The 26,437-nt window shown below is 38.1% G+C and overlaps 1 protein-coding gene across 4 annotated transcripts in view; it reads left to right on the top strand.

Annotated features, from left to right (window-relative positions):
- The window catches only part of LOC150103503 (TBC1 domain family member 31), a 449,146-nt gene that overhangs the window by 167,765 nt on the left and 254,944 nt on the right, over window positions 1-26,437 (top strand). For all 4 annotated transcript variants that reach the window (XM_090398075.1, XM_090398077.1, XM_090398074.1 and 1 more), the window contains one exon: window positions 680-784. In XM_090398075.1, coding sequence (XP_090254201.1) covers window positions 680-784 — 105 coding nt within the window. The remainder of the gene's footprint in view (window positions 1-679; window positions 785-26,437) is intronic.

The following is a 26,437-nucleotide window of genomic DNA, read 5'->3' as shown; positions in this document are numbered from 1 at the left end:
GGAATTAAAAATGAACTAATAAAAGGTTTTTATCTGAATCCTTTGGAAGTAGTGCCTTTTATTGGTTCAGTATTATGTAGGAATTTTTAAGTTTACTCACTTCTCTGAGAGCATGGTTTCAGTGCTGATAGTATTGTTGTTGCAATATAATTTATGCTTAAGTTTAAAAATTTGGTTTATAGCAGATCTTTGGATTGCAAATGATAATATGTTATTCCTTTCTTTTTCCACCCAAGTGCAAGCCATTTTATCTAATAGTAGTACAACACATTTTACCATTAACAATGCCAAACTGTTTTGCTACTGGCTGCTTTAGCCCATTACTTGCATGTTGTCAATATCAGTATGTTTTTTTGCCATCTTCTGAGGAGGAGTAGAATGGAAACTCTCTAGCAGGCAGTCTGGTACAGGAATTTTTTAAATGAGTTCATAAATTCAGTTATGTAGGTCCTTAGGAGCTCGTCTTTTGTTGGTTTGGTATTATATATATATATATTATGTATAGCAGCATTTCTAAAGTTACTTATGTCGCTGCCCACAAAGCTGATGAGCTCTTAGGCTTTGTTTTGCAAATTGAAATAAAATCAAATTGTTTTTATAGAAGCTATTTACATTTCAGAATGGAATATTTTTAATAAATTAATTTGGAATTAATCTCATAGAAACACTTCTCTTGTAGGTGAAGAAGAAGATTCAAGATCTTCGAGGGCCAAAAGCACTCCATAGCACAGTACCTTGGCAAACTATTAGAGAAAAAAAGGCCTTATCAAGAGGAATAGAGAAAGTGAGTAGATGCTGTGAATGTGTTTTAATAAATATAAGTATTTCGCAACTGACTTTAGACCTGTTTTCCTCAACAAAAAATAAGAAGAGTAATATTTATGTGATTCTGTGATTAAGGATATGCCTGATGAGTATGATGAAATTGTGCTTTTCTGGTGTGATGAAGATAACAGATATTAGCAACATCCATCAGTTTTCCAAAGGAAAGTAAGAGATAAAATTGTTGACTGGAATTAATGATTTAAAAGGAGAAAAGTGGAGAATTTGAAAGGATATGAAAGAGTTATAAGAAGAAATGAAAAAGAATAGTGAGAGTAAAGTTTGTATTTCTCTTGCCTCGTTTTTCTCTTGGCTCGTTTTTCAAAATCTTTCATATAAAAATTGGCAAGAGGGGGTGAGAGGGGGAACCCATGGCAGTTCCCTCTATCTGCTTGTAAATTTTTGTTCTTCCAAGAAAAATAACCAGAATTGATGGCAAAGAAAAAGAGATCTAAGATGACAGAAGGAAAAACATTTTTTAAGAGTGTTAAGGTATCGATTAAGGGAATATTGGTAAACAATGAGGAGATGTCAAAGCTTACCAATATGTCTGTGTTATTTAAGGTTAAATTTTCTTTGAGGGTTTTAAAATGGGTAGAGTTTTTTATATAGGATGTGGAAAGTCCAGTGAGGGGGGGGGTCAGAGAGTTGGCCAGCTGTTTTGACAGTTTGTAGTAAGGTGCGGTAGTGGCATGTACTATAGGTCTTAGTGGTGAATTGCATTTGTGGATTTTTGGTAAACTGTATATTTGGGGGGGGATGGGAACAGAAAGGTTTGTGTTTTTTCATGATTTCTGGGGGCCAGGAAGACACTTTTTTAATTAAGGTTTTTAATTTTTTAACTTGTGTTTTTGTGGGGTTGTGTTCTAGCAGAGTGCAGGTAAAGCGATCTCGGATGATAATCTCCATTTTTCGATTGTATTCTGTGGCATTACCCTTATCTGCTCTGGTGATGACGATACTTTTTTCTTTTCGTAATTTAGTGCATCGGGCAGATGATAAATTATTTTTTGGAGGCAAGGGCTCGGAGAGGATGTTGGCAACATCAAGTCTGATGTTATTTGCTATCTCCGGTGCTAAGCGATAGATCCCGCATTTGACATTGAACATCACATCAAGCACTGGCACTTCTTTCGGAGCGACCACGAAATTGCAACCAACACTTAGGGCGCTGACGGCATCGTCGTTGAGCCTTTTAGATGATAAGTTAACTACTGTCTGGAGTGGTTGAATTTACTTTACACAGGTTGTTAAATTTCTTGATATGTTGTTTATTTTTTATTTTTTGAAATTCTTTCTGTGCAGAAGCTTCCGAGATGCCAGAGAGAATAGACCAGAGTTCAAGGTTAAGTACAGCGGAGAGCTCTGATTTTAAGGAGCTAATGGTGGCTTTCATCATGGAGCAGGTGGCACGAGTAGCGCGATTTGTTCCCGCAGTAGTGCCAAGCTGGCGCTGTTATATATGCGAAGGGCTTTTTTGTAATGAAAGCTGATCTTATGCTTAACACAGTTTGGTATTACTCTTGTATCCTGACATCTTTTTAAAAAAGCCAGTCTTTTTTCTAGGCAACTAAAAATTTAGTTGCCTAGATAGTCGTAGTTTTGACTTACCGTATTGTCTGGATTTGCATGCTATATCTTCTCCATGAATGATTAGAATCCATGTGTAGAGGCTTAAGTGCTGTGAGGACATCATGTTGGAGGCTTAATGGATTGTATACAGCACTCAGAAAGGATTAAAACAAAATTTAGTACTTCCTATAGTATTTGAAAAACGAGCCATAGACTCAACCCTTCTCAAACCTTCTATCTGGCTAAGATATGTAGATGATGTGTTCTCCATTTGGCCTCATGGCCCAGACACATTAGACTCCTTCCTCAGTCACCTCAACAGCCTATATCCAAGAATCCAGTTTACGATGGAAAAGGAAAAGAACAATTGTTTACCCTTCCTAGACACCTTAGTTACACGCCTTCCCAACGGTACACTTTCCTTCACTGTATATAGAAAACCCACGCACACAGGCAGATACATTCACAAACTCTCCCACCACCACCACCACCCCGCTCTCAACAATATGGCATTATTAAAACTCTTACCAAGAGAGCCCACAATCTTTGTTCCAATGGAACTGCCCTTACAACTGAGCTTGACCACATACACAACACTTTCCTCTCCAATGGCTGCAGCAATCACAGTATTAAAAAAATAATAAGGTCCTCCCCCATTCCCCGGTCTTCTCTTCAGAAAGAGTTTAGAAATGCCATCACCATACCCTACATCCATGGCACATCCGACAAAAAAGCAAGATTTTAAAAAAGTACAACCCACACACAGCATTTAAGGCCCACCGCAAATTTGCTACCCTTATCCGCTCTACAAAAGATCAGCTTCCTCCTCTCTCAGTGCCTGGAGTCTATAAAGTACCCTGTGCCTGTGACCTGGCATATTTTGGACAGACAGGCAGATCAGCTACTATCTGCCTGGAGGAACATAAGTCATACATCTGCAACCATGACTATGGTCAGTCAGGCCTGGCTGACCATGTCTTGGATACAACCCACAGGATCTCATGGAAAAAAACCACCATGCTCAACCACAGCAAATTCAAAAAAGAGAGACTATTCTTAGAATCAGTAGCAGCAGCTCTCAGGAATCAACCAAATCTTAACGAATATGGTTGCATTAAGCTTCCTAAGATTTGGGAAACACCTATCACCAGAGGTCCCACTTTACATTCCAAGCCACCTACAACTGCCCTTAGAAGGTGCTCCACCTAGATAGGACTTTAGTCTCACCGACGTGGTTGGGCTTAGTATTGTGTGTTGTTTGTATATATGTTACATTAGTTTTTTTGTAATCCCTGAAGATAGTGAAATATAGGAAGTATTAAATTTTGTTTTAATCCTTTCTGAGTGCTGTATACAATCCATTAAGCCTCCAACATGATGAATTTATTATTATCACCCAAGACCCCATGGAGTCAAAGACTCATCTAGGAGGTCCTTTATCATACAGCTCATCATACCTTGCTTTAACCATCTTACCGGCCATTACGGATCAAACACACATCCTCATACGCTTCGTATCCATCATATATTTCAATGTAATATAGATGCCATTAAAATTTTAATATACACTTCGCATCCATAGTAACTTAGACGTATATATACATCCTGGCCGGTAGTGTGGTTAAACACACTCAAATTCTCTGCAGACACCAGGCAAGGCATTCTAATCGTTCACAACTCTGCATGCAGAAAACCTGCTTCTCTCTCTTTTGCTCACTCTTCACCCTCTTTATACAGTTTTTCCAGGAATGACCTCTGGTTCTCCCCTGATCTTTCACTGTTTTCTATAGAACCTCTCCAACATTGATCCTATAACAACTCCTTACTAACTTGTAGGGCTCTATCATATCTCCCCCTCTTCCTCCTATCCACCAGACTCTATAAATTGCATCTTCTCAACCTTACTTCATATTTGACATTCCAGAGGTCAGAAACTACCCTTAGTCAGTCGCCTCTGGACCCTTTTCAACCTAATTGTCCTTTTGAAAATCAGGTGACCAAATCTGGGCACACTAGTCCATGTATGGCGTAATCAAAGCCTTATACAAGAATCTCCCTACTTCTACAAGTCAGTGCAGTCTGCATCATTTCCAGAAATTTTTGTTTTCTTTAAAATTTTGGCAATGTGTCCCCTAAATTTCAGATTGTTATCCACTATCACCCCAAAATCTCTTATTTATTCCACCTCCAACAGTATATCCTCAACAAGCATAAATTCTGCATCCCATCTTTGTTTCCAAGTAGATACCCTGTTGGGTATCTACTTGGATACTGAACGGACCAGGATGGGCTGGCAATTTGGCATTTAGCCGACCAAATTGTATTCTTATTGGTTAAACCAAATTATAGAATGAGGGTAAAACACGACAAATTTTCATGCCGGCTGGGGCGTCGCCCGGTTAAACAAGGCCCCCGTTGTTTTCGCCAGGGAACCAGGGTGAACAGCAAAAAGTCAGATAGCTACTGGAACAAATCTGAAAATAAACCCCAACTCAACACCACCAGAGTTAAAGATCGGTACTATCAACGTAAGAAGCCTGAATGGATAAGAAATGGAGCTAGCTGAGGAATTAGATAAGTACCAGATTGACATAATAGGGGTGACTGAAACAAAAAACACCAAAACTGGTGAGATCTTTCTGAGCAATAAATACAAAATGTTATATTCAGGCAATGACAATCAAGGAAAAGAAGGAGTAGCCATAGTATTCAACACAAAATACGAGGCTAATCTTCTTGAATGGCAGTCAGTCTCAAGTAGAGTAATGTGGTCAAATATGAGAATGGAGAACTGGACAATGAGACTTATTTGTGCCTATGGTCCCACAGAAGGTTCTACTAAGGTAGAAGTGGAGGAATTTTTTGGGGCTTTAGAAAAAGCAACTGACACAATGAAAAATGAAAAGTTGGTCCTTGTTGGGGATCTAAATAGCAGAGTAGGAAATGATTGTGAGACATACAAAAATATTTTGGGAAAATTTGGAGAAAAGAGCAAAGCTAATAATATTGGCAAATATCTGTTGGATTTCTGCTCAGGACATGGACTGGTTATTACTAATACCATTTTCCAACATAAAAATGTGCACAAATTCACATGGAGAGAAGAGGCTAGGAATAAGAAAAGTCTCATTGACTATGTTATTGTTGATAGTGATGTTTTCTCCCTGGTGCAGGACACCAGAGTGTACAGAGGATTTGAAATTGGAAGTGATCACTATTTAGTCTTGAGCAGGATAAAATTGAATTTCATATTGAAAAGAATAACACGTAAGAAAGTTTTAAAGTGAATAAAAGTTGAGCAGCTCTCAGATGTGAACTGTAGGCTAAAATACACAAAGATTATTGAAGAAAAAATGAAAGAGTTTGAGAACAGGAATCAAACCTTGGAGATTCAGTGGCAAACTCTGAAGAAAACATTGCTTGATTCTGCCAGAGAGGCATGTGGTGAGGTTATCTGTAAGGATAAAAAAATCAGAACTCCCTGGTAGGCAGTGAAGCAAAAGAAGAAAGCATACCAAAGGTTCATGTCAAATAAGTCAGCTTCTGCTCTTAGAGAATATAGAGACAAATGCAAGGATGCTAAACACTGTGTAAAACTAGCTAAACAAAAGTCATGGGAGGACTTTGGCAAGAATATAGAAAATAAATATCAAGAAGGTGGCAAAATATTCTGGAGGTTGTTGAAGAAGCTTAAGAATGGAGGAAAGAGTGCTGTAAAAGGAATTAGAGATGATAAAGGTGACATGAAAACGGGAGAAAAAGATATCCTTGAAGTATGGAGTAATTACTTAGAAAAACTGCTAAATGAAACAAGCAGTGATGACAGCACAGTGGTAAAAAACACTGACCAGGCATGCAGTCAGGAATACATATCCATACTAGAAGTAGAAAAAGCCATCAAAGGCTTGAAATGTGGAAAGGCAGCAGGAGTAGATGATATTCGACCAGAAATGCTGAAGTATAGTGGTATAAGAGTCTTACAGTGGCTGCACTGCGTAGTTCAGAAAGCCTGGACAGAGGGATGAATTCCCGATGATTGGAGTAGAGCTCTCGTAGAACCCATATATAAAAAGGGAAATAAAATTGCATGTGAGAATTACAGAGGTATTTCCCTACTGAGTGTTCCTGGCAAGATCTATGCAAGTATACTTGAGAAACGGTTGAGAAGAATTGTGGAAGAAAAGCTTGGTGAAGAACAAGCTGGATTCAGGCCAAATAGAGGCTGTCAGGATCAGATCTTCACTTTACGACAAATAGTCGAGAAAGCATGGGAATATAACAAAGATCTGTATTTAAGTTTTGTCGATCTGGAAAAGGCATATGACAAGGTGCCAAGAGAGAAGCTATTCAATACGCTTCAGTTATATGGTGTCAATGGGGCATTATATCAAGCAATACTTAGTCTTTATTTTGAGTTGTAAGTCAGCAGTTAGAATTGAAGGAAGTACAGGAAGATGGTTTAATGTTAAATCTGGTGTGAGACAAGGATGTACATTATCCCCTCTGTTATTCATTATCTATATGGATCACATTATGAAGGAAAGTGGTATTAAACATGATATCAAAATTGGAGATGTTAATGTCAGCTCTTTGCTTTATGCGGATGATGTTATACTTCTAAATAAATCCGCTACAGGTCTGCAAGATTCTCTGACTAAATTGAATAGCTGTTGTAATAGATATGGTATGAAGGTCAGCAATAAAAAGACAAAGACAATGAAAATAGACAGAATCATTGAAAATGTCAACTGTGTTGTGAATGGAGAACCTGTGGAACAAGTAAAACATTTCAGCTACTTAGGCACGATTTTTACTGATGATGGTAAATTAAATATAGAAATAGACAACAGAATCAGCAAAGCTGGTATGGTGGGAAGTCAACTGAACAAATTCATATGGAATAAGAGAGAAATCAGTCGGAACACTAAATTAGCTGTATACAAGACAGTGTTCAAACCAGTTTTAACTTATGGATCTGAGAGCTGGGTCAGAAGTAAAACACTTGACCAAAGACTAGAGACCACAGATATGAGAGTCCTGAGAAAGATTATAGGCGTGAACAGATGGCATCAATGGCAATATCATATTAAAAACGAGGATATTAGGAAAGAACTTGACATTGTCAGCATCCAGGAATGCGTCAGCAGAGCTAATCTTAGGTGGTATGGTCACTTAAACAGAATGGGCGAGGAAAGATTAGCAAAACAAGTGTTCTCTGCCAGGTTGGCAGCAAAACGACCCAGAGGAAGACCAAGATATAGGTGGATTGATAAGGTACAAAATGCTTTAGACTATAGAAATATAAGATCTGATAATGTTGGAGTCTTGACAAGTAACAGACTAATTTGGAGGAAAATTGTAGATAAAAAGTTAGTAATGATGTAATTTTTTTCATGTAGTACTATCATATCCTGTACACCCCTTGAGGGTACATGGCAGTAATTTGATGATGATGATGATGATCTTTGTTTCAAAAATTTTAAAAACTTACATTTTGCAACATTGAACTCGTATCCCCATTCCCATGCCCAAATACTCAATTTATTCAAGTCTTCTTGTAAGGCCACAACATCTTTACTCTTCATGGTTCGTCCCAACTTTGCATCATCTGCAAACAACTGAATATCTCCATCGAAATCTTCGCAAATATCATTAATTATACATAATAAATAACGGAAAAAACTCACGTAGAAATATTATTTAATAGTATAATTTTCGCCTGTGTGTCACAGGCATCTTCAGTACAATAATTGGCACAAAAAATTAAACACTAACTGACAATTCCAAAAAGCGCCACCTAAGTAGCTGGTGTAAGATAACTAAAAAGGTCAATAACTTTCCTAAAAAAAAAAAAAAAAAAAAAAAAAAATTAATACAATAAAAAGTTAGGAAAATTATATCCATGCGGAATCTCATCCCCATCCCAGTCAAAAGGCAGGAACTATTAAAACACTGGTTCATCGGGCCCACTCCTTTTGTTCTACAGACGATCTTTTACAGAAAGAAATACTATATATAACTTCTTCCTTTCTATCTAATGGCTATAAGAATTGCTTCATTAAAAGAACTTTGAGTAGATTTAATATGTCTCCCTCTTCAAACACAGAGGAAATAACGCGCATTACCATCCCTTATATACAAGGCATCAGTGAACGTATAGCAAAAATTTTAAAACCACTGAATATTTTTGTTGCCTTTCGACCGTTTAGAAAAATCTCCACCTTTCTCGCTTCTCCAAAGGACAAGCTTCCACATCTTAATCATCCAGGTGTCTACCAGATTCCGTGTTCTTGTGGATTATGTTATTTCGGACAAACGGGAAGATCTGCCTCCATTCGGCTAGAAGAACACCAATCTTATATTGAATACTTTAAACCTGAAAAGTCTGGACTTGCAGAACATGCCATCTTCACTAGACACAGAGTTCATTGGAGAAAGACAAAAGTTCTTCACAAAAGTCAGTTTCTCATGGAACGCCTTTATAAAGAAGCATGTGAAACTCTACTTCATTCTCCTAACTTAAACAGATCCGACGGCTTACGTCTATCCCCTTTATGGGAGATAGTACTTTACAAATCAGCTAATCTTTCCTAACTTTTTATTGTATTAATTTTTTTTTTTTTTTTTTTTTTTTTTTTTTTTTTTTTTTAGGAAAGTTATTGACCTTTTTAGTTATCTTACACCAGCTACTTAGGTGGCGCTTTTTGGAATTGTCAGTTAGTGTTTAATTTTTTGTGCCAATTATTGTACTGAAGATGCCTGTGACACACAGGCGAAAATTATACTATTAAATAATATTTCTACGTGAGTTTTTTCCGTTATTTATTATGTATAGTTATGTCTACTCATGGTTTACCTCTTTTAAAACTTAAATATCATTAATATACAAGATAAACAGTAATGGCCCTAAAACAGATCCCTGAGGCACACCATTAGTGACTTTCCTTTTCCTGGATATTGTTCCCCATACACAACTTGCAGGTATCTATCAGATAGCTAGTCTCCAATCCAATGCACTAATATCCAACCCCATTCGCTCTAGTTTGACTGTCTACTTATCATGTGGTATCTATCATAAGCCTTTGCGAAATGTAAGTATATTACTGTATATCCCTTCTCCTCTGTCCAAGGAAGCAGTCACCTAATTGTAATAAGTAATTAAGTCATCATCATCATCTAATTCCTGCCATGTACCCTCAAGGGGTATACAGGATATGATAGTACAGCATGAAAAAAATTACATCATTACTAACTTCCTATCTACAATTTTCCTCCAAATCAGTCTGTTACTTGTCAACACTCCAACGTTATCAGATCTTATATTTCTATCGTCTAAGGCACTTTGTACTGCATCAATCCACCTATTTCTTGGTCTTCCTCTGGGTCGTTTTGCTGCCAACCTGGCAGAGAACACTTGTTTTGCTAATCTTTCCTCGCCCATTCTGTTTAAGTGACCATACCACCTGAGATTAGCTCTGCTAACTCATTCCTGGATGCTGACAATGTCAAGTTCTTTCCTAATATCATCGTTTTTAATATGATATTGCCATAGATGCCATCTGTTCATGCCTATAATCTTTCTCAGAACTCTCATATCTGCCATATCTAGTCTTTGGTCAAGTGTTTTACTTCTGACCCAGCTCTCAGATCCATAAGTTAAAACTGGTTTGAACACTGTCTTGTATACAGCTAATTTAGTGTTCTGACTAATTTCTCTCTTATTCCATATGAATTTATTCAGTTGACTTCCCACCATACCAGCTTTGCTGATTCTGTTGTCTATTTCTATATTTAATTTACCATCATCAGTAAAAATCGTGCCTAAGTAGCTGAAATGTTTTACTTGTTCCACAGGTTCTCCATTCACAACACCGTTGACATTTTCAATGATTCTGTCTATTTTCATTGTCTTTGTCTTTTTATTGCTGACCTTCATACCATATCTATTACAACAGCTATTCAATTTAGTCAGAGAATCTTGCAGACTTGTAGCGGATTTATTTAGAAGTATAACATCATCCGCATGAAGCAAAGAGCTGACATTAACATCTCCAATTTTGATATCATGTTTAATACCACTTTCCTTCATAATGTGATCCATATAGATAATGAATAACAGAGGGGATAATGTACATCCTTGTCTCACACCAGATTTAACATTAAACCATCTTCCTGTACTTCCTTCAATTCTAACTGCTGACTTACAACTCAAAATAAAGACTAAGTATTGCTTGATATAATGCCCCATTGACACCATATAACTGATGCATATTGAATAGCTTCTCTCTTGGCACCTTGTCATATGCCTTTTCCAAATCGACAAAACTTAAATACAGATCTTTGTTATATTCCCATGCTTTCTCGACTATTTGTCGTAAAGTGAAGATGTGATCCTGATAGCCTCTATTTGGCCTGAATCCAGCTTGTTCTTCACCAAGCTTTTCTTCCACAATTCTTCTCAACCGTTTCTCAAGTATACTTGCATAGATCTTGCCAAGAACACTCAGTAGGGAAATACCTCTGTAATTCTCACATTCAGTTTTTTTTTCCCCTTTTTATATATGGGTACTATGAGAGCTCTACTCCAGTCATTGGGAATTCGTCCCTCTGTCCAGGCTTTCTGAACTATACAGTGCAGCCACTGTAAGACTCTTATACCACCATACTTCAGCATTTCTGGTCGAATATCATCCTACTCCTGCTGCCTTTCCACATTTCAAGCCTTTGATGGCTTTTTCTACTTCAAGTATGGATATGTATTCCTGACTGCATGCCTGGTCAGTGTTTTTTGCCACTGTGCTATTATCACTGCTTGTTTCATTTAGCAGTTTTTCAAAGTAATTACTCCATACTTCAAGGATATCTCCTGTTTTCATGTCACCTTTATCATCTCTAACTCCTTTTACAGCACTCTTTCCTCCATTCTTAAGCTTCTTCAACAACCATCAGAATATTTTGCCACCTTCTTGATATTTATTTTCTATATTCTTGCCAAAGTCCTTCCATGACTTTATTAATTAAGTAATTAAGTAGATTACTAAAACATGACCTCCCTTTAGCAAATCCATGATGTTGAATAAAGATAATACCATTTTTGTCAATCCAATTCTGGATCCTAATTCTCACAAGCTTCTCCAACAACTTGACCCAACACCTAACACATATATAGGTCTATAATTTGATGCTTGAGTTCGATCTCCTCCCTTATGAAGTGGTACAATCTTGCCCTCCTTCCCTCCTTAGGAAACTGACCCAGTGCAAGACTCATATTAAAAAAATATGTCAAGGCAGGTGTCAACTCTCTGGCACATTCCTTCAGAATACCTGGTGATATATTATCAAATCCCACAGCCTTATTAAAATCTAGTTTACTCAACTCCCCATACACCTCTTTCTCACTTACTGTCTCTCTTCCCCATCATTAACTGCTCTCAATCTCTCCATGAAGTCACATTCACAAGATTGAAAGATCTTTATGAACTGCTTATTAAGTATCTCCTCATCTTCTGGAATAGCTGTCTTTTTACCATTTTCTCCAATCAATGTCATTCTTCCATAATCATTCTTTTTTTCTGGCTACATGTCGAAAGAACTCCTTAGGATTCTTTTTTGCTTCATTAGCTAACTGCTGTTCTCACTTTTACTACCCTTACCAACCAAGTCACCTGCCTTGCCTGGTCTATGTAATCCTAATGGAATTGGTTATCACCACTTCTCTTAAGCAGCCTCCATAATGCCCTTTTTCTATGTATTGCATGATTAATTGCTATAGTCATCCATTTCACACCACCTTATTTAACCTTCTGACCCTTGGGATACATTTAAACATCGCTTCTACTAGATAGTTCTTGAAAATCCCCGAAGCTGCATTGATCTGTTTTCCAGCTAACTCCTCATTTCATGCTACACCTGCAAGCTGTCTCCTGAGCTCTTCATAATTATCCCATCCCCTTGTAGTTCCACATATACCCCTTTCTCACAGAGGTCCTCACACTGCTGGCTACCACTTAGGTAATCACCTCAGTCACTCTCACCATCTGGTGGGTGATTTGACACCTCATTTATAATTACATCCTCTGATGAGATGATCAAATCCAAAACCCTCAATCCTCGTGTGCCCACTGTTACATACTGTCTGAGGTAGTTGTCCCTCAAAAACTCAAGAAACTAATTTTCTTTACTTCCAGTTGATATCTCATCATTCTAGTCTATATTGCCATAATTAAAATCATTTGGATTTTCTTATTTGCTTAGGTAATTTGATTATACATTTCATAGTCACTACCATCCACATGACCAGGTCTATAACAACATCCAACCAAGTATTTCATTCTGTTCACCTCTTTCTCATACTATACTGCCTCAAAACCACTGGCACTATTTCCCTCTTGCATCTCTACTTTGTATGGACATAACTCTTTCTCTATCATCAATAACACTCTCCCTCCTTTTTTACCTTTTCTATCCTCACAAAACACATCGTACCCATCGTTCTCTATCCCTGTCAGGATGTTGTCCTCATCTAACCAAGTTTCACTTATTCCAACAATTTTATGGTGAACAGATTCAATAATGCAACCATTTCATCTACCTTGTTTCTTACACTTCTACTATTTGTTTACAAACACAACAGCTCGTTCCTGGATCTACAACTAGTTCCACTAATACCACTCGTTTGACGTGATTTCTCTCAACTGGAGCCATTTCCCTTTCTGTTTATTTATTTTAGAACCCTCTTCAAGTCCAACTGTTTCCGCTTGATCCCAGGTCATCCCATTCCTTTCTTGTCTACGCATTCATTCACATCCTCTTGGAGCATCCACCTTTCTCACACTGTGTTTTCCTGTCCACCCTGAGCCTCCCTGTTGCCCTGTTCCTCTTGCACACCCATTCTCTCATTCTCTATATTCATGCAACTCACTTCCTCATTCATAACCACCTCTTCAATCTTTCCTGTCTTACTCTCCCTCTTCCACATCACTTCCCACTTGATCAGATTCATTCTCTGTACTCACTTCTCTACCTTCCAGCCGCAGTCTCTCCAAGCGACTCACACCAAAACCACTGAAATGCAGTCCATCACTCTTATATAGTTCACTTCATCCTTCAAACTCATTTCACACATTAACAAACTGTACTTCTTTATCCTCACACATTTCAGCAAACATACCATTCATAATCCTTGCTCTCTGGCTCATCTCACCACTGTCATACGTAGGCAAAATGCTTACTATCTTTCCTATCACACTATTCTCTTTTATCTTTTATCAAACAATCTCCTGATATCTATTCTGACATGCTCTTTGTTCTCAGTCAAGTCATTCTTACCTATTAAAACTATCAACTCTCTTGCTCACTTCCTTCTCACATCCAATGCCTCAATCACTCTACTCATTTTACTGCCTGGAAAACATATCCTGTGCATCCCTTCATCCAGCACACCTTTAATAATGAGTCACCGTACAACGCCACTCGCAAGTCTTTCGTTACCTCTTTTATACCAACATGATTTGTTTTAATGATTTTCACTCTCCCATTCACTTTAGAAATTTACATTAAGAAAATTCACTCTCCCATAAATGGGAGAGTGAATTTTCTTAACTTCATTCTGCATCCATTTCATCTCTTGCCTCATCCTAACCAACTCAATTTTTGAATCTTGCATTACTTTCTCTCTGTCATTCAATCTTTCTAATTTTTGAACTCTTGAACCCTGCTTTCCACTTTTACTCTCATTCATCCTTTTGAGTTTTCATCTTTCAATCCTTGCATCAAACTTTTGCTGTCATTCATTCTTTCGATTTTTCCAGCTTGCAAACCTTGCGTCACACTATTTCCGGTTTCATTTATTCTTTTGATTTTTCCAGCTTTTGAACCTTGTGTCACACTTTCCGGTTTCATTCATATTCTCGATTTCATTGGCTTCACTTTCATCCTTTTTGCCATCCATTAAAGTTTCCAAATCACTCATTTTCTTTTGCAATGATTTTTTAATGATTTTTCTTTTACATCATCCTTCTCTTTCAGACGAACACCCATTTTCCTTGTGGCATTCTTGTTACTAACACTTTCTGTCATCAACATATTAGCACTCATCAAATCTTCATTCAGCTCACTCTTCGCACACACCCTTCTTCCATCTGCCCTAAATATACACAATTCATCAATGTAATCAAACGAGTACATGTAGCATACATCGCACTTCATGAAACAACTGAAGTCTAAGTTAAAATCCTACAATGACAAAGCCGCTGCCATGTTTCCTTTGCCGCTTACTTCTCTAAGATCTAATATCAATGAATTTGTAATTAAATTTAGACAAAATATCCCCCCCACACACACACACTAATAATACTACAAGTGCACAACCTGTATAGCGGCTCCTACTCATAAACACACACTTATATACAATTAATTATTTCAAAATAACTTATCTGAAACTGGAGTTCTCTTTACACACTGCTTCTTCTCTTGCCACATGAGTGCCCTCTCATGTGGATGAAATGACTTGCATCATCCTTATAGATTATAGTTTTTTATATAGCTCCCACTGATGAAAGGTTATTTCATAAATCAATAGTACAATCATACTTTGGGTAGGCTAGCGATTTTTTCCCTATTTTTATTAATTGAATTTCATTTTTTATTTATTCTTTTATCTAATCTGGAAACCCTGCTCTAGAGACTAACATGAAACTTTTTCAAGTCACTTCAGGCCTCCAATAAATGGGGTGGTGGTCTCACACTGGGCAGTGAAATTCATCTCCCATCTAAAGGCTATCACAAACATCCATGTCCATGGTGGGATTTGAACCACAACCTGTTGGTTGGAGGATGGATAGGCTAACCAATGTTGCCAACCAGGCCGGCACTTAAATGGGTTTGAAGTTAGGTCTCTGGAGAAAACTGGTATGGGTTAACTTGAATTTCCCAGTTAACCCATACTGGTTTTCTTCATATTACCCAAGAATTATATGCATTGAGTGAGATTTGGTTGACAGAGGAAGATATTGTCGCAGGGATAGAATGCAAGTAACATTGTATTTTAAGGAGGATATAGAGAACAGGACTAGGAGTAGGGTATTTCCAGTGATAACACAACTACAGCCAACAAAAGTAGAAGTTGTTCAACAAGAAGGTAGAGTTAAGGGAGACAGTGCATTTGAAGCTGTATGGTGTGAGATAAAAGCTAGTAGGATAAGATATATATTTGGTTCGTGTAGGATATGTATGGATGATATGTATCGACAAATTAGTTCGAATACGCAGTGAGTAATCATTGGAGGCAGGAACGTAAATAAAGGAAAAGAAAAAAGAAGTTATGCAACATCTGAGAGATAATTACCCATCACATTATGTAATGAAAGAGACCTGAGTTTGTAAGTACACCGAGTTAGCTTTGCATTAGGAACATCCACCTGGTCCACCTCTCTGTGCAGTCACAGATGTCTAAGAACAGAGTCTACAAGGTGTCAAACATCATCTATGCATAACTGGACCCATGTCCACTGCAGTAATTCCATCAGTTCACACTTATTCCATGGATCAGCAGTTCTTACCCTGTTCTAGCATATCCCTCATGAGTTCAGTTGGGTTACAGTCAGGAGAGTTTGGGGGGCAAGCAGTGTGGTAGATTTGTTGTCCTCTTGAAAAGATGGCACCATGGTTGGGGTAGATATCTTTCACATATGGATGGAGATGGTCAGCTAACAGGTCTATGTAGCATTCACTATTCAGTGTATGTGGGATGATAACCAGTGGACCTAGGGCATGCCAGGAAAAAAAACTCTCCAGACCATAACACCAGCTCCACCAGCCTTTTGAATCCCTGCTGTGCAACCAGGGGATAGGGTTTCATGCTGTTTATGGCAAATATGAACTCAGCCACCAGCACACAATGTAAAGCAGCACACAATGGGACTCATCACTCTAGATGACCTTCTTCCATCTGTCAAGGGTTCATTGCCAATGTTCCTTGGCCCATGCTTGGCATTGTTTGTGATGCCTGGCTGTCATCATGGATACCCTTGTTGGTCTCCAAATGTGGAACCTCACGAGGTTGATTGAGGCTCAACAATGGCCTTCTGATTTCCCACTACAATAGGTAGTGTTTGTTGAGAGCTCCTGATAAGATAAGTGTTATTTTAAGTTATCATTGACAATTTCACTTGAATATTACGTAGTTTTGTTTGCTTTTCATATCTTAGTGTGGCTGTTTGTGGGTTTTTGGTGTTTCAATTATTAATTTGATAAAATATGATAGAAGCGTGCACATGGCTCCGGTAAGAAGGAAAATGGTGGCTAATAATAATGGTTTGCCATCTTTGTTCAATAACTGTAATATAAAGGAGATTATTCAGTGTACTATCTGTGAAATGTATGCTTTGCAGAGAGCGGTTAGAGTAAGGAGATAATTCAATATACCATCTGCGAAATGGTATGCTTTGTGGAGAGCGGTTGGAGTATGGTTAGATGATGATAATGGAGTGAATGTGTGTAGAAAATGTATGGAAAATGAGAAATTAAAGTGTATTTCAGGTCGTGAGTGTGATATTTTTGTCAAATTTCAGAATGTAGAAAATAGCGATATGATAAGAAATTGCAAGGTTGTACCAGAGAGCTGTGAAGGCATGAATGTAGAAAGTGTGAATGAAGGTATTAATACAGAGCAAATTAATGGTTTAACAGATAATAAAAAAGATGAGATAGATGCAATGAGTGAGATCATGCTGTTGAGTGGAGCGATACATAGAGCAAAGTGGCAGCTGGAGCGTATGCACAAATGTCTACCGAGTGTACCAGCCAATAAAAAAAAAGTACGATAGGAAAAATAAGAGTATGATTGTGGACGTAAACAAAATGAAGGAGCGAGTGCTGTATGGAGATTTGTTAGTACGAGGTGTGATAGTAGAGAATTTGACAAAATCGCACCAACCTGGTGCGACCATTAAGGACGTGAGTCTATTAGGGAGCAAAAGCAAAGGGTGAAAGAAATGATAGTTGTGGCAGGTACGAATGATTTGAAAGGAGATAAAATGGAAATGATAGAGGACCTGAATGAATTGTTTGAGGTAGCAAAAGAAAAGAGTGAGAGAGTTAGGATGATTAGTCTTTTGCCAGTGACAGTGAAGGTATGACAGTGAAGAGTTAGAAAGACGGCCATAATTGCAAATGACATTATGTATGGGTTATGCACGACGAGTGGTGTGGGATCTGTGGATGTGTGGAGTGAGTTCAATGGGTGAAAGGATCTATATAAGATGGATGGTTTGCATTTGAATGGATTCGGTGTAAGGAGACTTGAAAAAGTGTTGTTGAATGAAGTGGATGTGCAGAATCAGGGAAACTAGATTTATTAGGAGGGGGGGGGAGTAGATATGCAGACCTTAGGGAGGCAGTTGAGTGTATGAATGAGTATAATATGCCCGAGCGAATAAGGACAACAAATCAGAATGGGATAGTTAGTATAAGGCATCAAGGCAGGGGTGGTGCTAACAGCGGCCTGCAATTCATGTATACTAATACTAGGAGTATTAGGAACAAGAAGGAAGAATTTTTGGCCTTGGTTGGCACTTCCAGACCACAGGTTATTGGCATTAGTGAAACATGACTGACTGAAGATGATATAACTAGTGGGATTGAATGTGAGGGGTATAGTGTGTTCAGGAATGACAGTGAGAATAAATGGGGGGAGGAGTATTATTAAATAGCTGATGAGCTGCAGCCAAGGAGAATAGAAGTTGAATTGCAGAATAGAGAAAAGAGCACATTTGAGGCCATTTGGTGTAAGATTGTGGCTAGCAGAACTAAATATACAATTGGGTGCTGCTATAGACCAGGTGATGGAAAAGATGGTGGTGACAGTATGCACAAGCAAATAGAAGAAATGAGTGGAAGGAGGGTGATTGTTATGGGAGATTTCAACTATGGTCACATTGATTGGAGTGAGGAGAGGACACACGGGAAGAAGGAATTGGATTTTATGTGGTTATTAAGGGATAACTATCTGCGACAGCATGTAATGGAAAATACTAGGGGTCAGAGAGTGCTTGACCAGTAATTACATCTGAGGATTTGGCTGTAACAAATATGACCACATTGCCACTAATCGGTGAGAGTGATCGTAGTGTCTTGACTTGGGGGAGGTGGCTAAAGGTGTAGAATTTTCAATTAAGACAGGGTACATGTGGAATTATCGGGCTGGAAAGTATGACAAGCTTAGGAGTTCGATTGGTTCAGTGCCATGGCATGTACAACTGCAAGGACTAGAAGTCGATAGTGCATGGGAGGTAGTTAAGAAGTGTTTGCATGAAGCCATGGCTGACTGTATACCTAGCGTCCGAATAATAAATCAAGTAGGGGTTAAATGGATGAATAACACCATTAAGCTTGAGCTGCAAAAAAAGAAACAACTATGGAGGGAATTTAAGGAGAAAGGTGACCGGCAGGTACATGAACGGTATAAAGTGCAGGCCAGAAGGGTAACGAGTGTGGTAAGAAAAGCAAAAAAGGATTACGAAAGAACATTGGCCATGCAGGCTAAAGAGAATCCTAAACAGTTTTTTAGATATGTAGCAAGTAAAAGGGAAAATGTACATGGCAGAACGATTTTAAAGAATGCCGATGGTAGGGAGGTAACTGAATCAGTTGATATAGTTGAGTTACTGAGTGAGCACTTTGCAAGAATATATCATCCAAGTGGTGACATTACAGAAATGGAAAAACAAACAGCTTATATGGGAATTGTGGTGAATGAAGTGGAGGTGAATAGTCTATTACAAAACCTCAATGTCAACTCATCTGCAGGATTGGATCGTATACCAACTCGTGTTGTACGAGAAGCAGCTAAAGAATTGTCAGTGCCTTTGATCATTTTGTTTAATTTGAGTCTCAGGTCTGGGTTAGTCCCAAGGAGGTGGAAAGGGAAGAAAATAGTTCCACTCCATAAAAGAGGTTCCAAGACTGCTGTTGAAAATTCCTGGCTGATCAGCATATCAGGAATTGTTGTTAAGGTCTTGAAGAAAATAGTCAAGAGGAAAATACAAGATTGGATAGATGAAAATGGGATACTCTATGGAGGACAGCATGGTTTTGTGACGATAGATCATGCCTCAGTAACTTGCTCATGTTGTCTATAACACAGTAACGGCTGAACTGGATAAGGGTAACGGGATTACAGTGATTCTACTGGACCTTGCTAAAGCCTTTGATAGGATACCACATGGAATTCTAATCAGTAAACTGCAGCATATGAGAATGGATATAAGGTGGTGAGAAGGATAGGAGGGTGGTTGATGGAGAGATATCAGAGAGTGGTTTATTCAGGAGTAGAGTCCAAAAGACAGGCTGTGACTAGTGTGCTGCACGGTTCTGTTCTTGGACCATGTTTAATTTGTTCATTAACGATATAGGAAAGGATCTGAGAGGAACTGTGCATCTGTTTGCGGATGATGCCAAGTTAGGTAGAGCAATAGTGAATGCTCAGGATGTCAAAATTTTGCAGGATGATTTGGATAGTTTGGAGGACTGGGCTAAAGAGAATGGATGTCAATTTAATGTGGAAAAATGTAAGGTTTTGCATTTTGGGGTGAAAAGATTAGCAGCAGTATATCACATTGTTTGAATGAGGCCAGGGATTTGGGAGTGTTGGTTGATAGGGAGTTGAAGTTTAGGGGATACATTGCAAAAGTGGCAAAATCAGCTCATCAAATCACTTGGTTGCTGAAAAACACTTTAATGAGCAGAGACAAACAGGTTATTGTTCCTCTGTATCGAGCCATGATAAGACCCCATCTAGACTACTGTGCCCAGATATGGGCGCCAGGGTTTCTCCTCGATGGGGAGGAGGTGGAGAGGATTCAGAGATGAGTGACCAAGATAATAGCAGAACTATGGAATGAACCTTATGAGAACAGGTTGAAGATTTGTGGGCTGCAGAAATTGGTTGATAGGCGGAAAAGTGGTGATATGATTGAGACATTCAAATTACTGAAGGGTTTCTATTAAATTAATTCAGAAGATATTTTTGAGAATAGGACTGGTAGTGGGAAGGCTAGGAGCCATCTATGGAAGCTTGGTAAGAGTGAGGTTAGCAAGGGTGTTAGAGCTAGGTTTTTTACTTGGAGAGTGGTAAATGAGTGGAATAAGCTGCCAGAGTCTGTTGTGGGTGCCATGACTGTAAATGAGTTCAAGGAGAACTATGACAGATACTGTGTGAATCTTGAACAGTTGTTCTTGACATGATGTTGGGCCTCCCTCGATGAGTCTAAGGACTCCTTAGTGCTGCCCGTAATAATAATAATAATACCCAGATTAAGTGCTGTTTCTCATCCATGCATGTTAATGCACGAATAGCATCAGTTAACAGGATTTGCAAAAAAAAAAAAAAAAAAAAAAAAAAGGAAAATGTTTTTAAGGATATATGCAGGGTGATTCCGAACTCTTGGGCCAAACTTTAAGGGGTGATAGAACACACCTAAACAAGCACTTTTCGTCATACAATGCATGGTCCAAACTCAAGTGGTAAAGCGCTAGAGGGCACTTTCCAGTGAACACTTACTTATAAGCGCTGGTTTTTGCAGTCGTTATTTCTACCATGGAGTGCAAAAAGTATGGATTCTTTCACAAATCAGGAGAAGACTGACATTTCATTTACAGAGCTACGGATGGGAATGTGAGGGAAGCCCAAAGATTGCACCGAGAGCACTTTCCGACCATATGCTTGCTGATCATAAAACATTTCAGCGATTGCACTGTTATCCATGCGAAATGGTCTCCTTTGTCACCGACATGCAGGACACAGGGCGTGCAAGGAGTGTGAGGATGCCACGTTACAAAGGAAATTCTACGTAGGGTTGCAGATCGTACCGAATGTAGCACTCGAGCAATTTTCCATGCCGTACGTGTTCCCCAATTGACAGTGTGGCGAGTTCTACGAGATGAATGATTACTACCATGCACAGAGGGTGCACGCCTTGACACCTGCAGATTACTGATTTCATGTGGATTTTGCACAGTGGTCCCCGCAGCAGACTGCAGTGCAGCCGGACTTTGATGCACATGTCTTATTCACTGATGAATGCACCTTTACACGTGAGGGCATTTTTAATATACACAATTATCATGAAAAAATTAAATGAAATTAAATGAAAGAGTTTGAGAACAGGAATCAAACCTTGGAGATTCTGTGGCAAGCCTTGAAGAAAGCCCTGATTGATTCAGCTAGAGATGCATGTGGTGAAGTTGTCTGCAAGGATAGAAAAATTAGAACTGCATGGTTGACAAAGGAAGTTAAAGAGGCAATGAAGGAAAAGAAGACAGCCTATCAAAAGTTCCTGGCAAATAAATCAGCTTGTGCTCTTAGAGAATACAGAGACAAATGCAAGAATGCTAAACACTGTGTAAAACTAGCTAAACAAAAGTCATGGGAGGACTTTCGCAAGAATATAGAAAATAAATATCAAGAAGGTGGCAAAATATTCTGGAGGTTGTTGAAGAAGCTTTGGAATGGAGGAAAGAGTGCTGTAAAAGGAGTTAGAGATGATAAAGGTGACATGAAAACAGGAGATATCCTTGAAGTATGGAGTAATTACTTTGAAAAACTGCTAAATGAAATAAGCAGTGATGACAGCACAGTGGTAAATAACATTGACCATGCATGCAGTCAGGAATACATATCCATACTTGAAGTAGAAAAAGCCATCAGAGGCTTGAAATGTGGAAAGGCAGCAGGAGTAGACGATATTCGACCAGAAATGCTGAAGTATGGTGGTATAAAAGTCTTACAGTGGCTGCACTGCATAGTTCAGAAAGCCTGGACAGAGGGACGAATTCCCGATGATTGGAGTAGAGCTCTCATAGTGCCCATATATAAAAAGGGAAATAAAACTGAATGTGAGAATTACAGAGGTATTTCCGTACTGAGTGTTCCTGGCAAGATCTATGCAAGTATACTTTAGAAATGGTTGAGAAGAATTGTGGGAGGAAAGCTGGGTTAAGAACAAGCTGGATTCAGGCCAAATAGAGGCTGTCCGGATCAGATCTTCACTTTACGACAAATAGTCGAGAAAGCGTGGGAATATAATAAAGATCTATATTTAAGTTTTGTCGATTTGGAAAAAGCATATCACAAGGTGCCAAGAGAGAAGCTATTCAATACGCTACAGTTATATGGTGTCAATGGGCATTATATCAAGCAATACTTAGTCTTTATTTGAGTTGTAAGTCAGCAGTTAGAATTGAAGGAAGTACAGGAAGATGGTTTAATGTTAAATCTGGTGTGAGACTTGGATGTTCATTATCCACTCTGTTATTCATTATCTATATGGATCACATTATGAAGGAAAGTGGTATTAAACATGATATTAAAATTGGAGATGTTAATGTCAGCTCTTTGCTTTATGCAGACGATGTTATACTTCTAAATAAATCTGCTACAAGTCTGCAAGATTTCCTGACTAAATTGAATAACTGTTGTAGCAGATATGGTATGAAGGTCAGCAATAAAAAGACAAAGACAATGAAAATAGGCAGAATCGTTGAAAATGTCAACTGTGTTGTGAATGGAGAACCTGTGGAAGAAGTAAAACATTTCAGCTACTTAGGCACGATCTTTAGTAAGGATGGTAAATTAAATATAGAAATAGACAACAGAAGCAGCAAAGCTGGTATGGTGGAAAGTCAATTGAATAAATTCATATGGAATAAGAGAGAAATCAGTCGGAACACTAAATTAGCTGTGTACAAGACAGTGTTCAAACCAGTTTTAACTTATGGATCTGAGAGCTGGGTCAGAAGTAAAACACTTGACCAAAGACTCGAGACTGCAGATATGAGAGTGCTGAGAAAGATTATAGGCGTGAACAAATGCATCAGTGGCAATATCATATTAAAAACGAGGATATTAGGAAAGAACTTGACATTGTCAGCATCCAGGAATGTGTTCGCAGAGCTAATCTTAGGTGGTATGGTCACTTAAATAGAATGGGCAAAGAAAGATTAGCAAAACAAGTGTTCTCTGCCAGGTTGGCAGCAAAATGACCCAGAGGAAGACCAAGATATAGGTGGAATGATACGGTACAAAGTGCCTTAGATGATAGAAATATAAGGTCTGATAATGTTGGAGTCATGACAAGTAACAGACTGATTTGGAGGAAAATTGTAGATAGGAAGTTAGTAATGATGTAATTTTTTTTTTCGTGTGGTACTATCATATCCTGTACACCCGTTGAGGGTACATGGCAGGAATTTCATGATGATGACAATTATCGTGTGTGGGCGAGCAGAAATCCGCACGACACACGTCCACATTCGTACCAGTGGCGTTTCTCCATAGATGTTTGGGCTGGAATCCTACATGATCATTTGATTGGTCCATATCTTCTGCCAGTTCGACTGAGGAAAACGTACCTCATATTTTTACAAGCGGTCTTGCCAGAATTACCTAACCCTGTTCCAGCACATTCAAACACATATGTGGTTCCAACACAACCGAGTGCCACCCCATTTCATCATGGATGTGCGGAACGCCTTGGATGCAACATTTCTAGGACGATGCATTGGTCAGGGTGGTCCAGTTACTTGGCTGCCATGATCGCCTGATCTCTCATGTCCGGACTTTTTCCTATAGGGCCATATGAAAAGCCTGATCTACGATAGCCCATCGATTCCAATGGGGACCTTATTGCTAGGATTTCTATTGCCGCTGCCGCTGTACGAGAAATGCTTGGTGTTTTCTCAATCACTATTGAAGGTGTGAAGCTTGCATTAATGTTGGTGGTTGCTCTTTTGAGTGGTTTCTGCAATTTGTTCAATAAAATTCTTTAATTTATGTTCATTAATTTCTGCAATTTCTATCACCCCTTAAAGTTTGGCTGAAGAGTTCTGAATCACAGTGTATAAGGAGAAAGGTGATTAGCAGCACATACACAGTACGTGGATCAGAGATGAGAAAGGCAAAATCATATTATAGAGGAAATTAACCTAACAGGCAAAATAAAAGTTTTTAATGGAGTCTGTAATATAGTAACGATTATTAGAAACACATATTTACAAGAATAAACAATATAATAATAACAATGACAATAACAGTGGTACAGAGGAAACTTCTAGTTGGAGTTTATTACCTTCATCAGTTGAGAGGTTTGGCAAGTGCCTTTCAGTGTTATGAAAGTAATCCAGATATGGAATTATTTTTAGGAACTATACCAAAATCATGTCATCTGGCAAGTGCGAAAGTTTCTGCAAAAAAGATAAAACTTTATTGTGTCAAACCACTAGGATATATGGAGTCCTCAAAATTCACAAACCTAATAAACCCCTCCATCCAATAGTTGACAGCCACATTAAGCCACATTTCCCCCTCTTACATAACTTTACTATTTAAATATTCACAATTTTTTTCTTGTTATTTCTTATGAAAAGGAAAAATATGCAAACAGCTGGATGGGACTGCTATGGGTCCCCCCCCCCCCACACACACACACTAGTCAGCTTCTACATGTAAAATTTTGAAAACCAATCCCTCGACAGAACTACATATATATGTATTCATTTTACACAAATTATGGACTTTACAACCGTGTTATAAAATAATTAATTTAAAGTTACTTACAGGAATACCAGATAATATTGATGACTCTTCAATGTAGATGATATTTGTCCTTAGGCAATTTAGATCACCCTTTATCCCTAGTGTTAATTTTTTCTCCCATGATTCCAAAAATGGATACAAGCATATTGTTTAGCAGCTATTAAGCTGCAAAAAATAATGAATTTTGAAGCTCTGAAGTTACATAAGCTAAAAATTCAGAAATCTTTCTACAGCAGAATAAATTTGAATTATAGATGGTATGCTTAGCTACCTGGCTAAAAAATCAGTCTGGTTACAATATCAGATTTATGTGTTAAGATACTATCAGATAATATCAGATTTATATGTTAAGATACATTCTGAATAAACTGAAAAAAAGGTCTGAGAAACCCAAGTGGTTGTCCTAGGTACCTAGGTATCCTTAAGGAATTTTGTTTAGTACAAAGGACTATTAAATAAGTTCTTATATTAGTCTTTTTTCATCTTTTACTCTAGTCATATATTATGTCTTATTCGGGATTTTTTTTTTTTTTTACTTCTGTATTACTGATATAACCTTCTCCAGTGGATCTCAGATGCAGTATGTGCTCTGCTTTGCTATTTGACTAACCATCTATTTTTACATAGATTTAACAGCTTAGTACTTGTAGAATTTGTATCTCTACATACTTACATACTGATCTCCAGCCAAATCATACTTCATTGGAATTCTGAAAACCTTGTTAACTTCAATTCCAGAAAAACAATCCTGTTTTATTTCTTGCAAAAAAAAAAAAAAGAAAAAAAAAAGAGTTAATGTTATTTTTTTTTGATAGTATCAGAATTTTGAAAGTTTATTTTTCACTTGGTTAGACTATAATAAATTTAGTTTAATCCTTTAAATTTAGTTTAATCCTTTAATCCTTTATCCACCTTTGGTTTAATCCTTAAACCAAAGGTGGACCAAGCTAACATCACTCCTATCTCAATATCTCCCATAATGCAAAACACATCTCCTTGCGGATATGTATAATGTTATGCATTAAAGGAAGGGCCACTACCCAGACTAGTTTCAACCTTTGTTAAGGTCTCTTCAGTGGGGGGGCCAGGCCCATAGTGGAGATACTAGGCAGAAGCAATGGCGAGGTCATCTTTACCTATAGGAGTTGTTAAAAGGTGTGCCACCTTTTTATTAAATTACTCTGGATTTAATGAAAGATGTTGAAAGTTTATTTTTCACTTGGTTAGACTATAATAAATTTAGTTTAATCTTTTATCCAAGTGTGAGCAAACAAAGTTTGCACCTGAAAATATCTTCAGGACTGGGGTAAGGTAGTACAACACCGGGCAACTCGTAGCAAAGGCGGACCAAGCTAACATCACTCCTATCTCAGTATCTCCCATAATGCAAAACACATCTCCTTGCGTATATGTATAATGTTATGCATTAACGAGTTGCACGGTGTTGTACTA

Source organism: Typopeltis vanoorti, chromosome 9 (genome assembly GCF_054136105.1).
Source record: "Typopeltis vanoorti isolate ZY-2024b chromosome 9, IOZ_Tvanoo_1.0, whole genome shotgun sequence".
Taxonomy (NCBI): domain Eukaryota; kingdom Metazoa; phylum Arthropoda; class Arachnida; order Uropygi; family Thelyphonidae; genus Typopeltis; species Typopeltis vanoorti.
This window is presented reverse-complemented; position numbering and strand designations above follow the sequence as displayed.